This window comes from Artemia franciscana, chromosome 20 (assembly GCF_032884065.1).
Source record: "Artemia franciscana chromosome 20, ASM3288406v1, whole genome shotgun sequence".
NCBI lineage: Eukaryota > Metazoa > Arthropoda > Branchiopoda > Anostraca > Artemiidae > Artemia > Artemia franciscana.
The window spans coordinates 25,736,045-25,757,490 of record NC_088882.1 but is presented as its reverse complement, the minus strand read 5'-3'; the positions used below and the strand labels follow the sequence as shown (position 1 = coordinate 25,757,490).

At 35.2% G+C, this 21,446-nt stretch overlaps 1 protein-coding gene across 9 annotated transcripts in view; it reads right to left on the bottom strand.

The window, feature by feature from the left end:
• LOC136039958 (activating transcription factor 7-interacting protein 1-like) overlaps positions 1 to 21,446 on the bottom strand; it is a 114,196-nt gene that overhangs the window by 6,905 nt on the left and 85,845 nt on the right. For 8 of the 9 annotated variants that reach the window (XM_065723972.1, XM_065723978.1, XM_065723976.1 and 5 more), the window contains 6 exons: positions 20,458 to 20,571; positions 13,185 to 13,379; positions 11,081 to 11,281; positions 6,433 to 6,640; positions 4,006 to 4,111; positions 863 to 1,199 (listed from right to left, as the gene is read on the bottom strand). In XM_065723972.1, the coding sequence (XP_065580044.1) occupies positions 863 to 1,199; positions 4,006 to 4,111; positions 6,433 to 6,640; positions 11,081 to 11,281; positions 13,185 to 13,379; positions 20,458 to 20,571 (1,161 nt within the window). The remainder of the gene's footprint in view (positions 1 to 862; positions 1,200 to 4,005; positions 4,112 to 6,432; positions 6,641 to 11,080; positions 11,282 to 13,184; positions 13,380 to 20,457; positions 20,572 to 21,446) is intronic. The other variant, XM_065723981.1, reaches the window with a different exon arrangement.

The window sequence follows — 21,446 nt, the reverse complement described above, 5'->3', positions numbered from 1 at the left end:
CAACTTGAACTAGAAAAGTTGAGGTATCAATCTTAAAATATAGCATCACGGTTTTTAGCATCACCAACAAAAGAACGAAGTCTAGATCACAGTAACCAATAATAAAAAAAAACATAAAAAAATCAAACGAGGAAGATCGTCATTTTAAATGGATTTAGGAATGTAATTGTTACTTCCGTTAATCTTAATGGCGACAGTTTATTACGAAAGCATGACAATTACGAAAAATACCTTGAAAATGGTGCCTAGACTTGCCATCACAGATAGCGACACGTGGGAGAATTACAGCCCCCATCTTGAATAACAAGAAAAATAAATTTTTCGTATGAAAACCACTGATGTGTCAAATGTCTTTCGCCAGGGTGATCATACCGAACCAGCAGGGGCGCAGCTAAGCGAGGGGGAGAACTCCTCCAAAGTTTTAAAGTGTCGGAGCGCAGCGTCGACATTATGGAAATTTTACCTATTTACCTTGGAAATTTGACTTTTGTATCCGAATTTGCGGCACACTGGACGATTTTGTAGACACATTTTTTATACACCCCCCCCCCCACAAAAACATCAAAAATCAAAGCCGTAGCTACGCCCTTGCGAACCAGTGGTTGTACAATGCTGGCAGACGACTCGTTTGAAAGCAAATTGCCACACCTAGTGCCTTTTGTAAGTAAAAAAAGATAATATATCACAAAATGCCAATTCAAAATTAATTCTTGCTTCGAACTAGATTCATAAGCTGTTTCTCAAGCGCAAAGCTTTCCTACTAGAAAAGTAACGGAATGCGACTTGTTTGGGTTTTTGGCTAATGAAAATTAAAATGCAAAACTGTAAATGAAAAAGAGAATTATAAAACTAATAAACTAACATTTGTCAAAACAATTTCAACAGGTGGCGTGCAAGCTTCTATTCTATCTATACATCTCCAGTGGTCCGACGATGGGGGGCAATCTTTTGCATGATATTCATAAATAAAGTAATCTTTGATTTTGCTAAGGAACGACCTATCAGGCAAGTCTAGCCTAACGCAAATATTGGTATCTCGTTTGGATAGCTGGATGACTGGCTCTGGCGAGAATGGGCAAGAAACTCCAGAATCAGACACTGCTTGCAGTTGAGGAAGCGGTCCAGGGTGACGCCGAATGCTGAGACTATATTGAACTGATTTTGAGTCACTAGATCCAGTTGCTGAGGCTTCACCGACTCTAAAAAAAAACTTTATAAAGAATCTTGCTTTATCTTTGCAACAGGGGATCAAAGCACGAATTCAAATTTACAGGAACAAAAAAAAAAACTTTATAACAAAACTTATTTTATCTTAGTCGCAATGAATTTAATATGTTGTAGAAAATAAAGTTATTCTTTTTCTCCAAATCATAGTGATAATAAAAAAAAAGTGGACAAGAAGCAAGATAGAAAAAATACGGAAACCTACGGAATTATTTTTTTTTGAAACATTAGAGTTAATAGACACAATTTTTTTGCTAATCACGGAGTGAATAGTAATTGAAAACTACTTGGTGAAGCGCTACCCTGCATAATTAAAAAGTATTGAATTATTAATATCTATAACAACAGTCAAAGTACCAAATGCAGTGATTTGTTTCAAGTGGTGTTTTTTATTTATTTATTTATTGTTTTTGAAAACACCAGAATTGCTTATATGTGGTCAGAGACAATTCTCATCGCCCAGTTACTTACTAAGTTAAACATAACACAATGACAATGTCACCACCTTACCCTTTCGTGTTAAAATTAGGATTATCGTGCTCTTATCAGTTTTCCAGGAAGTTCTCCCAGCCACTATTCGGTTTTGAAGACAGGCATTTGTTTCATGTAATGTAGAAGATATGTCACATTCTGAACTAAAACGATTCCAGCACCTTTCGTTCAGAGGCCATATAGTTCAACACAAAAATTGGCAGGTTTGTACATAATCAAAAAACATACCCAAACACAAATCTTGTGTACATGCCCCCCATAAAAAAAAAAAAAAAAAAAAAAAAAAAAAAAAAAAAAAAAAAAAAAAAAAAACCTGAAACAAATCATTGCATTTGGTACTTTGACTGTTGTTATATGTATTAATAATTCAATACTTTTCAATTACGCAGGGTAGCCCTTCGACAAGTAGTTTTCGATTGCTATTCACGCCATAATTGGCGTTATGTTTCCTTTTAATGTTTCCTTTGATTTTTATGTTGACAATGTTTACCACCCCCACCCTCCACCCTTAAAAAAAAGTAGATTATAATCCTGATTCTAGAACCATATTCTCGGCGAACATTTACCTATAAATATCAAAAATAGAGAAATAAAATGGATAGAAGGATGCGTGAAAGATGAAGGTTAGCCTGCGATGTGGATTAGTCTTACCCCAAATGTATTTTGGGAGTTAGGGTTTTGACCCACATTCTTGCAGATTGTCAGACCCACATTCTTAAGAAGTGTTAGGATGTTTTAAAAGTTTAAGAAGTTTTGGGAGTTTTTTTTATGATGATGTCATCGAGATACTGTGGATCCTGCAGACAACTATACGGCCAACTGTTCAGGTTAATAAATACGTGAATGAAATGCCAAAAAATAGTAATTGAACAAAAAATTTCTTCATTGGGCTTTAATAGTGGCATGGACACCAAAAAAAAACATCCCCCCCACATGAAACCATCTTAGGTCTAATTTATCCCTGAAAATTCATATCTTTTAAAACGTTGCTTTTGGTAATTTTAAAATTGTCAAATTTTTAAGGCCGTTATTTAATTTAGCAGCCCCTTTCGTTCGTAAAAATTTAAACATTAACAATATGGTGTTTCCCAACGACAATTACACGTGCAAAGAAAAGCTACACCTTCCTAAACTATTTAGTGTGTATGTTTAGTGTATAAGCTATTTAGTGTATATGTATATATATTTGGCTAATTTTTCACCCACGCTTTTTTTAAATTCAGCATTCACTATTGGCAAAAAATCTACAACTCCTTATGGAAATCTCTGTCATTCTGTTGTTTATCCGTGGCATTTAACCAAACAATTGGAAAACTACAGGTTCTATGACTATCTTAGTTCTATCACTATCTACCTTAGTTCTGCCCTAGGAATGATGTATGGACGGATGATAGGTAGACTTATCTATTAACAAATTAAGTGACATCATTTTTATACAATCCAAATAAGGGCTTATGCCAGATTTGCCTCTCACTCAATCAGACTATCTGTCTTGGATTTTTCTACAATTAGCTATGGCTTGATACCCACAATTAATTGATTTTAATTCAATACTTGATTTGATTTAATTCTGGATTCTCAATTGTTTTTTTCCCACTTTACCAGGACATATTTGGTTGTCGAAGTTTTCACACAACCAATTCATTCCATCAGCTATTTTCAGTTGATATGCATTCAATTGATGGACGTTTTCAATCAATTGATGATCATACAATCATATTTCACTGTTGTTTTTTTTTCACTACCCTTGGTGCTTCAATCAATTAATGAAGATATTCATTTGATGATCATACAACTATATTTCACTGTTTTTTTCACTACCCTTGGAGGTTCAATCAACTGATGATCCTATTTTTAATTGATATGCAAATAATTGATGATTGTATCCAATCAATTGATGATCATACAATCATATTTCACCGCTCTTATCAATGTCCTTGGTGCTTCAAAATAAAAAAATAGTTACTATGTAAAATTAAATTTTGTTTAATAGCTAAAAGCAAGAATTTTAAGAAAGAGAGGAGAATACATTGAATAGTATTTCATTACCTAACCTCAAGCTATGACAAAAACTTTAAACACTCCTTTATCAATTATCTATTACACAAAGCTGACAAAACTAAATTCAAATTTAATCTTAAATTGTCTTCTACATTTGTTTCTTTCTTCTATAGCCTGTTTAAATATGAGAATCAAAGAACATTTTTCGAAGTACTGTCTCTATTTATTCCGTCAAACGTAGCGACCATTTAAGAGCAGGGACAGCAATAAATAAATAGTACTACTTACGATGGTGGCGCGATGGAAACGATTGCTAACAATTTCCCAGAACTGCTAGAAGAAGACGAGGAGATTTTAGGGAAAGAAGTAGAAGCTACTGGACCTGAACTTCCACCTAGAATATGACAAGAAATTAAATATTGGATACCATCCATGCAAGGTCGCATCGAAGGTTTTTTTTTTCAGGGAGGAGCTAGCAAAAAGTCTTCCCGTGGACAAGTGGTTGTGTTACTTTTGCATGAGTCAACAAACATTTCAGGGCGGGGGGGGGGATCAAATCAGGTGGCCCTGGATACAACACGTGGGTTTATTAGTTTATAATGTAGTACAGACAATTTTTATTTTCACAAGCTCCTTGGCTTTGTTTTCCCCATCACATGTACAAGTTTATCAATTCCTTTTTGTAAATATTCCTTTTATGAGGTTCAGTCATCAGAATCAACAGTTGATTCGAAACAAGATAGACGGCTGGTTCGAAGATTTTCTGACAGAGATATTAAATATGAAGAAATGGACAATTTATACTTTTTTAAAGAGGAATATTTTGACCAATCCCTTATCAAGTTTATCTTTTCCATGTTTTGAACAACAAAACCGGTTGTTTATGTCTCATTATCTCAACTGACTGACTTTCAGTTCAGTCGGTCAGTCAGTCAATTATATGTCAGTCACTCAGTTAAATACAACTGACTTTCAGTCAGTTATTTGGTATCTATTCAGGTAATGAATCTCTGAGGTATACTAAAGGATACGTATCAATAAGGACCTTGTTTTACTTGACAGTAGCTCAAATAATACTACATTCCTAAATAGGATTGGGTGAGTAATTATAGCAATGTACATAAAAAAAAATGATTCAACGCGATACTGGATGAAACCAGCAACAAATCAAATTGAACCCCTATCAAGAGCACTTAAGAGTAGCTGAATAAATCTGATTGAATTAGCCTAAGATAAGCTTAATTGAGGGGTAATAATGAGATCCTGATATATGAGCCAAGAGTTTGGCAAGAATTTTATATCCTTTTCAAATTTCTCTATCTTTAAAAACAAAGCACTAAAAAAGTCCTGCGGTGGCGCAGTTGGTTTGACCTTAGCTTGGTAATACGGGACCCAGAGATCGAATCATGCTGCAGCAATGCACTGCAGGGCCGACGCAGGGACCTTAGTAGTCAAGAAGCGTCGTTAATCCGAAACAACAACAACAACAAAGCACTAAAAAAAGTTAAGACAACGCCAGCATACTAAAAATAAAGAATGACACGTAGGGAGGGAGAGGGGGATAATTTCTAAACGTCGTGAGTCAAATGAGAAGTGAAAATTGGGAGTAGACCAACTGATCGAAAATATTGAGTTTATTTGAGACGGTTGCCCTATAAATATTGATCTGATGAAGAAAAAAAATGTATTGCGGCTGAAGATGCCTCTGCCGAGTTGTAAATTCTTCTTCTTCATTTTTTTTTTCAAGGATATGATACCGTTTTGCATGTTTTGCATTTTAGACTAAACTTCAGGGATAATGCTGAATATAGGAAGTACCAATTCCACAAAAGAACGGTACAATTAGTTTTTCTTTTAACTCACAAATTCCAAAAATTATAGTAAATGTGTCATTATAAGCGTTTCGTCTTCAATATCTAGGCTTTAGACATGATCCCAAATTTGTCAAAGTGTTGTGTGGTAGATTGCAATGAATTTTTGTGCCAAAAGTTTTATTTGTAGTCTGTTTGTACAGGAGAAAGACAGTTTAATACAGTTTTGCTAGAATATCAGGTATAGAACTTACCGAAAGCAAGCTTTTTTAAAGGGAAAAAGTGGTAGTAGACACAGTTTATGGAAATTTACCGTGTTGACAGTTGTTACCATATTTACACCGTTTACATAGTTTTCGCAAGGAAAAGTTTTGCAAGAAAGGCTTTTTTTTTTTTAGAAAGAGTGGTACCAGACACAACTTTTCGGGAATCCCCTCCTTTTGGATGTTATTTCCATGGTTATACCATTGCTAGCATGTTCAATCGACGAGTGTCAATGAAAAGTCTTTAAAGGAGAAAACAGCTCAGTAGAAAGCGTAAACAAAACCATCTTATAAAAAATATTAACAATTTTTTGTTATTATCCTACAATAATAATACGTAATTAAAACATACATCTCTTTGAAATCTTTCCAGACATCATATCTTTTTTCAAATCCCCATCGGTAGAAACACACACACACACACACACACACTCAAACATTAAAAAAAAAAAAAAAAAAAAAAAAAAAAAAAAAAAAAAAAAAAAAAAAAAAAAAAAAAAAAAAAAAAAAAACACTTGATCCTTTTAGCCACAATATAAATGTGCGTTAAATTTTTCTTGCGTTTTATAACGTGGCGACGGCGTCCAAAACCAGCACTTTACTCAAGAGCAACTAACAAGAATTGACGGACATATACGTACTGGAGGCATCATCATCTGTCAGATCTATCACATTCGCATTCTGATTTCCATCAACATTTGGCGCCTGCTTTTCAGTGGCTTGAGCTGCAGCTAAATTTGTCAACCCTTGTGGAATATTGGTCCCTTCTGGCCATTTTACCGTAGCCACTTTTGTAACGATTTCGCCTTCTGGTCTACGTAGCTGTGTGTTTCCATTGACATTGTTTTCCTGGAATTTGTTTTTCATTAAATTTTGAATACTTGCTGCTTATTTAGTGCGAAAGAAATATGTTAATTTATGATGATCCATTTTCGATATTTTACATATTAATCGAACTTAATGCCCTTCATGCTCTCTACGCCAGTTCCATATTTTTTAAGCTAATTTTGACATCGTTTGATAGCTGAGACAGGGCTTCATCTATTTATTGAACTACACTACTAAAATTAAATTTACGTTTTTTAGGTTCGAAGAAAAAAAAAAACACTCAAAACATGCAAAAACATGAAAATGTCCTATTTCTAAAGAAGCTTAGAAGAAGTCCAAGTAACATCCTAATTCAGGCTATCAAATGAATAAGGTACTATTAATTGCATGATTTTTTTTCCTCGACAAAAATAAAGATACGTTAAAACCCCCCACCAAACGCACAAAAAGCTCATCTAATTCGTTTGAGCCTCATTATACGTCAATGTTTGACAAGTGCTAGTCTAATGGTTTCTATTTTGTACTTGTGAGGTCATTTTGGCAGGAATGTACTCTTGACTATGACAGGTTGTATGGAAATGTTACAGAACATAGCTCGAGAGTCCCAGGGATAATTGCCCGCCCCCGAATATTTACCGCCCCCCTCTCCAGATTTTAAGAACAGCATATTGGGCAATCTTCACAGGATACAAAAAAACTACCTATCCCACCTCCTCCCCACAGACTGAGTTTTCTCGGACAAGTTATAACTTCATCTTTATTGTAAAATCGCTTCACTCACAAGGAACATGCACCTTAATACGACTGGGGTAAATCAAAAGGCTGCAAGTTACACAACTTTTATTTAACAGGGGAGAACAAACCTGAAAACAATCTTTTTCAGTCAATTTTTTTTTTTACAAACAAGAAAGACATTCGTTCTATCTCCAAGACAAAGTTACTAGCATAAAAGCCTCTAAATTCTACCAATTTTTGCATTTGAGAAAAGGAGATTTTAGGAAAAATACAAGCTTCTAGTTATCTTGAGAATTAAATGAAACAAATGAAAGCGATAATCAATTGAGTCTTTTTCGTTCGATACTGATATTTGCAAATGTCATTTTGTTAAAAAATTTCACTGATCACATTTTAAATTACTATAGCTGAATACAGAAACGGCCATATATAAGTTTAGCATTAGGATGGGACTTTGGTGCTCCCTTGATTACCGTCATCATTGGCGACTTCTTTCATTATCAATTCATCAGAACTAGAGATAAATGTCACATAAAATGAAATTACATTTAATTTTACATAACAAGCAAAAGAGCTCAAGACAACAGGCATAAAAGAAGAATAACCGTGACGTATACTCTTTTCTAAAGACTACAGAAAATTATTGATCCCCCAGCGGTAAGGCAAAAACAGAGTATACTAACCAAACTACATATGAAAATCATTATCTTAATGAAATACACAGACTGTATTGTATGCAATCCCTATAATGGGAAATACTCGCATCATAACTTCTCATCATAATAGTATATAATATAGTTGACTCATCATAACTTCAAAAAAAGAGAGAAGCGTGCTCACTCACGTAAAAGCACTTGATTATCTCCAAATTAGTGATTGGCGAGGAGTTATTGATATTACCAATCATTTAAAGTAAGATTAAATTATCATATGGCACCATCTAAATTAAAGCAGCTTAATAGTAAGTTGACTATATCCCAATTCAATACATGCACTAGTTCCTATACGTCTCTCCTTTTCTCACCATGATCAACTGGTTAAGCAACTTTCATTTTCACTTCTTGTTATATATTATAAATTTCAATTCATAAAGACTAGAGATAAGTCTCATTAGCAGTAAAATGCAGAATTTTAGTTTAAAAGAATTGAAGTTGTTGATATAGTGAGGAAATAGAACTCGTTCAAACTAAGCCATAAATAATGATGATCATAAATGATGAAAATCATAAAAGGACATGGTATCATATACATATCACATATATCTAAACATTTGGTAAGAAAACTGTCAGAAAACGTCTTGTTATATATTATAAATTTCAATTCATAAAGACTAGAGATAAGTCTCATTAGCAGTAAAATACAAAATTTTAGTTTAAAAGAACTGAAGTTGTTGATAATAGTGAGGAAATAGAACTCGTTCAAACTAAGCCATAAATAATGATGATCATAAATGATGAAAATCATAAAATGACATGGTATCATATACATATCACATATATCTAAACATTTGGTAAGAAAACTGTCAGAAAACGTCTTGTTATATATTATAAATTTCAATTCGTAAAAACTAGAGATAAGTCTCATTAGCAGTAAAATGCAAAATTTTAGTTTAAAAGAACTGAAGTTGTTGATAATAGTGAGGAAATAGAACTCGTTCAAACTAAGCCATAAATAATGATGATCATAAATGATGAAAATCATAAAATGACATGGTATCATATACATATCACATATATCTAAACATTTGGTAAGAAACCTGTCAGAAAACGTCTTGTTATATATTATAAATTTCAATTCATAAAGACTAGAGATAAGTCTCATTAGCAGTAAAATGCAAAATTTTAGTTTAATAGAACTGAAGTTGTTGATATAGTGAGGAAATAGAACTCGTTCAAACTAAGCCATAAATAATGATGATCATAAATGATGAAAATCATAAAATGACATGGTATCATATACATATCACATATATCTAAACATTTGGTAAGAAAACTGTCAGAAAACGTCTTGTTATATATTATAAATTTCAGTTCGTAAAAACTAGAGATAAGTCTCACTAGCAGTGAAAAGCAATATTTTAGTTTAAAAGAACTGAAGTTGTTGATAATAGTGAGGAAATAGAACCCATTCAAACTAATCCATAAATAACAATGAACATCAGAGATTTTGAACTGGACAAACTGGATTGTAAACTCATAATTTAGACGGTGAATATGCCATTCTACTGATGATCTAGCTAGGTCATGAGAATACTGTTCAACTGACAATCGATATCACGAGTTTATAATCTAGATTGTGAATTTATCAACTTTACTTCAGTAAAAAGATTGCCAGTTAGCTATTTTGTGGGGTTGGGTTTATAAATTTTGCTGTTTCACTGTATATTGTTTGCTATTTCATTGAACAACATCCGATAATCACTTTCATAAATTTGTTCCAATGATAACTTAGAACCTCGTGTCATGAACCTCTTCAGTCAGTGGAAAAAATTCCACGTCTAGAGTTAATAGAAATATCGACCTAGATATTGCCTAAGACTACTAACTAAATGTATCTTATCTCAACTGGATTGAAGTACTTAGTTGAAGTACATTGAAGTACTTAAGGCCAAAACAGAATGCATCCTGAAATGGAATTTGTAGCCTCGGAATAGTAGCAAAAGAGTAAATAAAACTTACTCTGTAAGTATTTTAGGACTTGTAATGGGAGTTTAAATGCTTCATAATACATGTGAGTTGCCTTGGGCTTTTTGATATTTGTGTATTTACTCATATTTTTGGTCGAACATTTTATTTCTTTTCCTTTTTTACTCCACTGTTTTTCACATTACAGAGCTTACAAATAAAATAATTTATTCTATAGAAAAAACTGTCCGAAGCAGCTAAGCTTCACTTTGATTAGCTGAAATTTTGTTTCTTTCAGTATTTTAAGGAAAACTCAAAATTAACAACCGATAAAGACTTTATACAACTATAAACTTTAAAATTTTGTAGAACTTTATAACACTTTATCAAATTGACGAAAAAAACCCTATACGTACAATCTATTCAGAACTCAAGCCTTGCATTATGTTTGCCCTTTAGAAAGAAAAAACAAATTAATAAACTATGTCAGCGATATGGTTACACCTGCCACTAAAGGGTTAATAGTATGAATGACCTGAATGACTTGTACATATGATCACACATGGTGGCACATACAGATCATACACTGTGAGCTGTACATATGGTAGACACATAGACACATAAGGTAGCACATACAAATCAAACATACTGTAAGCTTAACATACCATAAGAACATGTGATAATATATGGAATCACATACAGATCATACATGCTATATGTTAAACATATTGTAAGAACATGTGACAATCATAAAATGACATATGGTATCATATACAAATCACATATATCTAAACATATGGTAAGAAAACTGTCAGATTAGAAGTTCATTTTAATCAAAAACAGCAATGAATCTTCTTTTGAATTTTCTTTGTCGTTGGTTTTGTCGATTTGAATAAGCTGGGATTTGAACAGTTTGTGTACGAGAAAAGGCTTTCTTAAAGAATACAAATTATATAGCACCGCCAAAGGTTAAGGAAAATCCATACCAAAAAACAGGCGGAGCATCAGTGTAAGGACAGATAATAAGAGTACATTAGCCAGAAAAAAGAAACCTTAGTCAAAGGAAAACTGATAAAAAGGCCTAAAAACAAAAAATACCTACAGAACTCAAAGACTTCTTAGAAGCTTGCACCAACACATCAGAGGGGATTACATTCATAGGTAGAAAATCAGAAGGCTTAGCCGCTCCTACTGTATCCGTTGGCAGCGCCCCCAAGGCTCTAGAAGGTGTTGCTGGCGCAAGAGGAGAACCCCTGGAAGCTTTCTTGGGGTTCTTTATTGGTGACTTGTTTGGCCGTTGTACCTAATTAACAAGAATTTCAATAAAATTATAGTTACGTAGTTATAATTCTATTATTATAAAACTTCATATAGCCAAAATCATTTTTAGAATATGTTGCAAATTAAGATTCCGTTGATTCATTTTGTTCAGAAGTGTTACATCTAAAGATAACAGAAAAAGTAAATCAAGAAAAAAATTATATAGCTACAAGACTGAATTAAGAGAATACTAAAATAATACTAGTACCCAATTGCAGCAACTAAATTGAGTTCCTAAACGTGCCGACTTCAATCGATGGAAGCCTGGGTTAGGAGGAAACACCTATCCATTCTAAACCTTAGGCCCTAATCAGCAGACTTATCTGGCATCAGAACAAACTACAGTCCGTCAAGTGTTACACAAAACGATTTTCACACTCTTTAGCTTCCTATTTCGTTAGTAGCCAACCTTTAACAAAGTGACCCTTGTTTTGGGTTTTCTTTGTCATTATGAGAGAAGCATAAATTAGCGCTTTTTTATCACTAATTTAGGTGTTTTGATAAGTGAACACGGAGGAATAAAGACCTAGCTTTATTGATGAATTCAGGAATGGAAACTTTGCTAAATAGACAAAATGAAAAAAAAACCTATAGTCAAAAAAAAAAAATCCAGAATAAAAAAAAAATAAAAAAATAGCTCATCCAGTTCAAACCAACGAAATGATTGACAATAAATGTTGAAGGTGTAACTGAAGTTTGTTGAGTAGTACTACTACTACCAACTTACTGCAGCACCAGTAGATAATTTCTTAGACCACACTGCTTTTCCATTTACGAGAGATTAAGAAAACTTAAAGAGAGAAAAACACGTTCACTGCTTGATTTAAATTAACCCCATTTTCTTCTCTTAAATTTTCTTAAATTCACATTTACTGCAGCACCAAGCTTCGTGAGGCTAAAATAGCTAAACACTCCCACTCTCCTCCTCCCTTCCAATTTACCCACCTACCTACCTCCTGCTAACCACTCTCCTCCTCCCTTCCAATCTATTCAATGCGTCCCTCTTTGCAGCCTCCCAAATGTTCCTTTAAATTACTTTTTACAAACTTTTTCCCATGTCATTAAGCGGCGAACTGCTTTTCGTTTGGCCCAAGATGGATGGCTAAAAAGGACAATCTTTGGCAATCTGTCATTCTACCACCGTCTTCACTGAAGCTTCGAATATTCTAATTTTATTTCAAAGATTTGAGTAATACTAGTAGGTAGAAAACGAAGGTAAATCACAAACAAAGATTAAAACAGGCAAAAATTTCAGTTTGTTCAAAAATAGCGATTCGTTCATTTTCGTTCGGCCTATTATATCACTAGATATAATAGGTTCCCTCTTCAAGCATAAGATAAGGCCATACACAATATCTTTGCTCGAGGGGGGGGGGAAGCACACAGAAAAAACCTTTAGAGAAAACATCAAAAATATACATTTATATACATTACATTTCTGTTATATTTTTAAGAGTCGAACAAGAATTTCGGGGGCGGGAGGGGAAAGGGAGGCGCGGGGCTGGTTCAAATACAGTACGCCCCCCTGGATACGGCCTTGGTTCAAGTACTAGCTATATTAAAAAAAGATGTAATGCATTTTTTTGTCAAGAAAAACTGATTTACACAATTAAATCTTAAAATATCAGAAGAAGTTAACCGACTCCAATTACTATTTTTTGAAAAAATGTCGATCTAAACACAATCTCACCACTACACCACTGCACAAACAAACATGCCTAAATTGGCCAATAGAATTATTTGAATTTGATACTGGAAGCTGGAAGAATTTAGAAAAATTTCAAGGGAGAATTCTTCCTGTCTCTCCTACTCTTTTGGCGGATAGTGCATTTTGACTTTGTCTCTTAATAACAAGACAAAGAAACAAAAGGAAACAAGTGACTTACAGTCTGTGAATTTTGTTCCGGCGATGGACGAGCAGTAGTAGGTGTACTGGCAACACCATTGGTGGCATTTTTTAACACTGAAGAACTTCGGCTTCTTTTTTGCAATCTGTTAACCTCAGGTCGAGAATTTCTTCGTTTGTTGGAGACAAGATTAGCTGAATTGTTAGCTTGGCTCTTATCAGCATCTTTCTGAAACTAAAAAAAGATGTCAATGATGCTAAAAATATATACAGCCTGGAAATTTGTCAGAATACTATTTTAGGTAAACTAGTCTTATAAATTCTTACTCTAAAAAAAAAAAAATGTTCTTTTTTTCCTTTTGATGCACCGTATTTGACCGTTTCAGAACCATGATTGACCGCTGTTATTGCCATGGCTTCTAATGTTCCAATCTTACTTTGCAGACATGTCATCTTGTTCTTGCAATAAAAATTCAACTGCAAAAAACACTGCGCATTTCACTGCATCCACTATTTTACTAATGAATTTAAAAGAATTTTTTCTACTTGAAGTAAAGAGCAAGGCTGAAACTTTCGTTTGCATCTTTATTACCGTTCAGCACTCTCTCAAATGTTCTGCACATCTCTGTTTAACACTTTCCTTATCCCTAATTCGGGCATTATTCCTAGTGGACAAACTCTAGATTGACTATTTTCTCCTAATTTCTTAACATCAGTTTACAACTTTCAGCATCCCATATTAGGCCACCAGGCTGTATCTTCCAGATCAACACCTTTAACCGTTGCTTCCATGTCTCCTTTCTTCAATTTACACTTTATTACCTTCTCTACTTTCTGTTTATTTTGGTAAGATTTGTCATTTATAGAGCTTCTTCTGCAAACCCCTTGTCTATGGAACTAAGATTTAAGTATTGTCACTAGCATATGTAGCTGTGTCTCCATTTCTCCTACCAAAAATATCTTCTGTGACCTGACAAACTATCGTCGTGAAACTATTAAGACCGTTTTCTACCATATCAAATTCTAAACTCTCCAGTTTCATACCGTACCGTTGCTGAATACGCTAGCTCTTCCACCATTGTGGATAGTTGGATTCCTAGAGACCATCAATCTTATAATTATTCTGAGAGTGGTGCCTATTCTAAATTTTAACCTTAAATCAATTTGAGAGACTACTATATAGTGATCTTTGAATACGAATAAGGACACTCATTGTAGCTTAGTATCCTATATCAATCCTGTCAGTCTACGATTTATGACATAATATCGATAAGGTTGGCCATTTTACAACCATGCAAAAAGTACGTCAACTCAACAGCCATTTTATGATGAACTGAAGCACTGTTCATAACTAAATTATTACCACTAATGGGTCCGCGCCACTCGGGATACAAACTACTATCTTAGTTTAGCTTTATTTTTGTGCTCAGCTAACCCAAAAGTATGGAATGAAAATTATATGGACAGTTTCAGTGAGTTCCCTATTATTTTACTTATTTTTTTTTCTAATGCCACGATCATGCCGACCGAAGCCTCTGGGATGATGTAACGTCTGCACAAACTTGGAATTTATAATACACATATTTTGGCACGATCTGTCAAAACAACATTGGGTTCTTTCGGTATTCTCTAACCTGAAGTAGATGGCGCATATGTCGCGAACCAAACGAAACAGCAGAGATACTGCGGCTGTAGAGTCTATCTGCGGCTCTAGATTGTGAATTTATCAACTTTACTTAAGTAAAAAGATTGCCAGTTAGCTTTATACGATCTATCAAAACAACATTGGGTTCATTCGGTATTCTCTGACCTGAAGTAGATGGCGCATATGTCGCGAACCAAACGAAACTGCAGAGATACTGCGGCTGCAGAGTCGGTACCAAAGCTAAAAGGTATCATCTGCTCACATGTAATCCCATTCCTATGGTTGTAACAAACAGGGAGTGTCCCAATAGCAAGCCAAACCACACAATCAACGATGCCTCGTACTTAATCGACTGTTTGAGCTTCCCCCGAGAGTTACGACAAACGAATAAATTTTCAAACGGGGATAAATCCATTTATTTAGAGTAAAAAAAAAAAAAAAAAAAACAGGTATAAACGTCCAGATATCTTGTACCTATTTTTTCCACTGTCTAAATAAATGGATTTATCCCCATTTGAAAATTTAATTGTTCGTCATAGAACGGCAGTGTGGTCTAAGTAAAGAATACCTAAGTTGAGGTGTAACGTCGAAAAAAGGGTTAATGTCTATGTATATTCCTCTAATAAGTATACCATGTTTCTACCTTAGATCTTTTCTGTTTTTTCTTGTAACCGAAAGCAAAATTTGACAAAGTCACTGTTGTGTCTTTCAGCTCAAAAGACGGTGCATATGCGGCTGCGATTGATACCTTGCACTGTAAGGTCATAAATTAAGCAACTATAATTCTCTTTTTGATTACCTTTTGCAATATAATAAGTGTTGCTCTCGCAACATAATAAAAGGGATTTTCATACTCTACTAGGTGAAGAGATTGAAAGTCACAAACAATATCTTAGGAAACATTTCCAGTCTTGTAGGCAAAACGGACGCTTTATAAGCTCAGACATTCATAGCGAAATAGCTGAAATTTGCCAGAAAACACGAAAACATAGCCGATAATGTCAACAGTGCGAAGCACTTTTAGGTTAGCAGATATAAATGCTGATAGCTCTAAACTAGACGACCAGTATCGGTATACAATCAATAAAATTTTAAGCAGGCAATGGTCCTATTCTTCAGTAACACCTCAAATAATTCATGTGTTTAGAGGGAAGAAGGACCATATATGTGACCGTGCCCTCGATCCTGGATTAAAGCAACTAGACAATGAGACTAATTTCCTTATGGATCTATAATATGGTTCTGCAAAACCTATGAGTAAAGGTCTAAAGCTTGAGTAAGGGTATATCAGCAATGAAGGCTGGGAGTGTTCAGTGTTTTTCACACAGCTTGAGCCTTGCTACCTTAAACTCTGATAAAATAAGAAGCATCAAAGATTGCTTCAATACTGGTCATAAACTTCAGGAGTTTCGAAATACACCAAAATGGTAGTAAATTTCCAACAAAGCACCAACTCCCCAATATTGGCGTTTTAAGTGAAGAAACGCCTTGAGCTGTTTGAAAAGATAAAGTCAGAAGTTGAAAACAAAATCTAGTTCTCCATAATCCTAAGACTACAAATTAATAATTCGGAACGGATCAATATCTTCTATATGTTTTTTGTCGTCTACCTCCCCCTCCTAACTCCATGGTTATAATCCCTAAATGAAATTTTGCTTAGAATCCTATAATGTACTCAATTTACGTTTTGATGTTCAGATAATAATCTTATAACTCATCTGGAACTTAATTGTGGCTTGTAAGTTATCAGTCAATTGCAAAAATTGCACCTTAGTTGAGGACTAGCCAAGAAAATGCGCCAAGAAGGTTCCAGAATTTCACTTATGGTGCACTTTAAGACTCAAACAGTTACTGGAGGCCCAAGAAAAAACACAAAGTAAATACCCAAATATTATTGAACTGAAAACATATGACGAAAAATGGAAACATGCAAAAGTTATATTCACCTTTTTCACTGAAGCCATTAAAATATCTTTTTCATCTATCTGATACTGAACAAACAAAAATCATTTCTTTTCTCCGCTTAATTTCTCTGACTTTGAACCTACAATATGAAATACTACTATACCGCAACACCAAGCCGCCCGAGGTCAGCACAGCTAGGCATACTCCTTCTCAGTCCCAATCTATTCAAAGCCTCCCTCTTTACACCCTCCCTGAAGGTTCTCATTTCCTTTAAGATAAGATTCATTTCAACAAAGCGGCTATCACAAGCCCAAAAGGGTCGAATTCAAACTTTAGTGTCAGTACAAAAAAAGGCAAAAATTTAAGAAATCGTCAATGTCATAAAATCATTAAATTACAATCAATAACAAGAGATAAGAGCTCATATGGCACTTGTGACGAGGCGAGAAGAGCTAAGAGCCAAGAGATCATATGGTATGAGCTTTAACAAAATTCTATGAATCAATAGATTCATTTAAAATGGAAAATAAGAGGCTTAATGCCGGTCAGGATTTAAAATAAGAGCTCTGAGTCACGATGTCCTTCTAAATATCAAAATTCATTAAGATCCGATCACCCACTCGTAAGTTATAAATACCTAATTTTTTCTAATTTTTCCTCTCCCTTTAGCCCCCCAGATGGTCGAATTTGGGAAAACGACTTTATCAAGTCAAATTGTGCAGCTCCCTGACACGCCTATCAATTTTCATCGTCCTAGTACGTCCAGAAGCACCAAACTCGCCAAATCACTGAGCCCCTCCCCCCAAATCCCCCAAAGAGAGCGAATCCAGTACGATTCTGTCAATCACGTATCAAGGACATTTGTTTATTCTATCCACCAAGCTTCATCCCGATTCCTAGACTCAAAGTGTTTTTCCAAGATTTCCCCCTCCAACTCCCCCCAATGTCAAACGATCTGGTCGGGATTTGAAATAAGAGCTCTGAGACATGAATTCTTTCTAAAAATCAAATTTCATTAAGATCCGATCATCTATTCGTAAGATAAAAATACCCCAATTTTCACGTATTCCAAGAATTCCGGTTTCCCCCTAAACCCCCCCCCCCCCAACGTCACAGGACCTGGTCGGAATTTAAAATAAGAACTTTAAAGCACAAGATCCTTCTAAATATCAAATTTCATTAAGATCTGGTCACCCTTTCGTAAGTTACAAATACCTCAATTTTCAAAATTACCCCGCCTCCTATTCCACCAAAGAGAGCAGATCCTGTCCGGTTATGTCAGTCACGTATCTTAGACAGGTTTTTATTCTTCCCATCCAGTTTCATCCTGATCTCACCGCTTTAAGTATTTTCTAAGATTTCGCCCCCCCCCCCAATTACGCTTGATCCGGTTGAGATTTAAAATAAGAGATCTGAGTTACGAGGTCCTTCTAAATATGCAGTTTCATGAAACTCTGATCACTCCTTCTTAAGTTAAAAAATACGTCATTTTTTCTTATTTTTCAGAATTAACCCCTCCCCCCTCAATAGATCGGATCCGTTCCAATTATGTAAATAACGTATGTCAGACTTCTGCTTATTTTTCCCACCATGTTTCATCCCGATCCCTCCAATCTAAGTGTTTTCCATGGTTTTAGGTTCCCCCGCCCCAAACTTCCCCCAACGTCACTAGATCCAGTCAGGATTTAAAATAAGAGCTTTGAGACACGATATCCTTCTAAATATCAAATTTCATTGAGATCCGATAACCCGTTCGTAAGTTAAAAATACCTCTTTTTTCTAATTTTTCAGAATTAACCCCTCCCCCATCAACCCCAAAGAGAGCGGATTCGTTACGGTCATGTCAATCATGAATCTAGGACTCGTAATTATTTTTTCCACCAAGTTTCATCCCGATCCCTCCACTCTAAGTGTTTTTCAATTTTTAGGTTTTCCCCTCCAAACCCCCCCCCCCCCAATGTCACCAGATGTGGTCGGGTTTAAAATAAGAGCTCTGAGCCTTGATATCCTTCTAAATATCAAATTTTATTGAGATCCGATCACCTGTTCGTAAGTTAAAAATACCTCATTTTTTCTAATTTTTCAGAAATAACCCCCCTCCCAACTATCCCAAAGAGAGCGGACCCGTTCCGTTTATGTCAATCATGTATCTAGCACTTGTGTTTATTTTTCCCACCCAGTTTCATCCCGATCCCTCCACTCTAAGTGTTTTCCAAGTTTTAGGTTTCCCCCTCCCAACCCCCCCCCCCCCCAATGTCACCAGAGCCGGTTGGGATTTGAAATAAGAGCTCTAAGACACGATATCCTTCTAAACATCAAATTTCATTGAGATCCGATCACCCGTTCGTAAGTTAAAAATACCTCATTTTTTCTATTTTTTCAGAATTACCCCCCCCCCCCAACTACCCCAAAGAGAGCGGATCCGTTCCCATTATGTAAATCATGTATCTGGGACTTGTGCTTATTTTTCCCACTAAGTTTCATCCCGATCCCTCCACTCTAAGTGTTTGCCAAGATTTTAGGTTTCCCCCCCTCCAACTCCCCCCAATGTCATCAGATCCGGTCGGAATTTGAAATAAGTGCTCTGAGACACAATATCATTCCAAACATCCAATTTCATTAAGATCCCATCACCCAATCATAAGTTAAAAATACTTCATTTTTTCTATTTTTTTCGAATTAACCGGCCCCCCACTCCCCCCCCCCCCCCCAGATGGTCAAATTGGGAAAACGACTATTTCTAATTTAAGCTGGTCCCATCCCTGATATACCTGCCAAATTTCATCGTCCTACCTTACCTGGAAGTGCCTAAAGTAGCAAAACCGGGACCGACAGACAGACAGACCGACAGAATTGGCGATTGCTATATGTCACTTGGTTAATACCAAGTGCCATAAAAAAGTCAAACGATAAAAACTCGTAAAATTAAAACAGGGAAAAAAATTTTTAACAAAAGTCTAGCTACCAAGAATTACAGAGTTCGCAATTGGAAAATAAACACTAGAACTATACGATATAAGTGGAGTCGGGGGGGTGGTGTTGATTTAATATTTCAACTATTGTGAGGGATGAACGTTCTTCTCAGGGTTCGGATAGGTCGGTTCGTTTCAAATTATAGGCTCTGCTTCAGTCAGTCGGATACTTCAAACAATTTTTAGGCAATTCCTCTGGAAAGCATATAGCAAATCTTCTTCCATTTTTCGGAGCGCTAATGCTTCAGAACAAATTTACAAACTGAACATTTTGCACACTGAACTCTTAAAATATCCCAAAATTCGTTCGTGTTATCCAGAAATTGAAAGATATGAGATGAAACTGCTTTGCAGTAAAGAGGAGAAACATAGAAATTATTTATGAAAATAATGCTCAGAATACCTCTACCTCTACATACTTTCATTTTGGAGAGACCAAAAGAGCTAAACTATCTCTTTCAAGGAGGGAGAGGAACTAAATAACCAAAACGGTGTCGATTGTAGGAGTCTTCGCAAACCTGTAGACCTTAATTTTAAGTACAACAACTTTGCTATAGAGAAAAGCAGAGTGGGTTATAGGAGAAAGGTTCACAGGCGATGACCAAGATCAGTTTTATCTTTTTCATCATCAACTTTCTAGAAATAATTTTTCTTTTTGAAAATTATCTTTCTCCTCACTATACCCTACTCTTCCTCGCCATTTCAAAAAGCCACTCTTGGTCTCTACAAATATAGAATAGCATCAAATCCTGGATTTTATAAATGTACAGCTTTGGAGATTATATACTTACATCTACAGGATTGATCTGCGTCGAAGCGTCACGACATAACCTCTCTGATGTAGGAAGGTGCATACTCGTCTTTAATGCGTGGGCATTATCTTGTCTAGTTTTGAGCTCCCTTCCCTGTGAAAAAGAAAACTAAATTACTAAAAATGAATGTATAATTACTGAGAGGGAAGTATAATAAACGTGCACTGGCCAAACTTTTTTCTACTTTCTGTGATCATTCTGTCCTTTATGCTTCAGGTCTTTTCGCCCTTCTTAATAATGGTAATTTAAAAAGAATCCGGATAAATTATTTCAAACTTGGTAATTTTCTTCTGTATATGCCACCTTGGACAAAAAACCGGATTCTCGTTAGCAAATTTTTAGTTCCTGATATAACTTTAAAGTTGGAGATTCTACACAGAAAACTCTCCAGTACAGCTTCTGCGCTTTTATCCCCTCACCACCGTCTTATCCTTTCGTTAATTTTGTGCGTTTATTTGTTTTTCTCTTTGTGTTTTTATTTTTATTTATTCTTACTCCGCCATATTTACTTTATGTATCGTGTGGGTGAAAAATAGATAAATAAATAAAAAATTGACGAGAGAAAAGCTTTCAATGAGACAGTGACACTTAACAAAAAAAAATAACGATAATAATAAAATAAAAAGGACCTTAGGTGGTGGGAAACTTCAAAACTTCAGAGGGTTTGACAAAAACTTCTGCTTCTGCTTGTCTTTTGACATATGAAATACATATCGACGAGCCATTGTTTTTTTTAATTGTTCAGGTGGTGGGACGAAAACTTCTTTTTCTTCCAAAAATTTATCCAGTCCATGTTTCTGATTTTCAAAGGTATGGTAGGCATTGATGACCTTATCCATGTCAAAATCCTAAACCCAATCATAACCACTATCATTATCAATTTTCCCCGTTTTTGAGTCTCGCTGTCCAGGTTGATTTGTAACTGACTCGCTCATATGTTTGGCGTCACATGTCTTCTAACCGCGTGT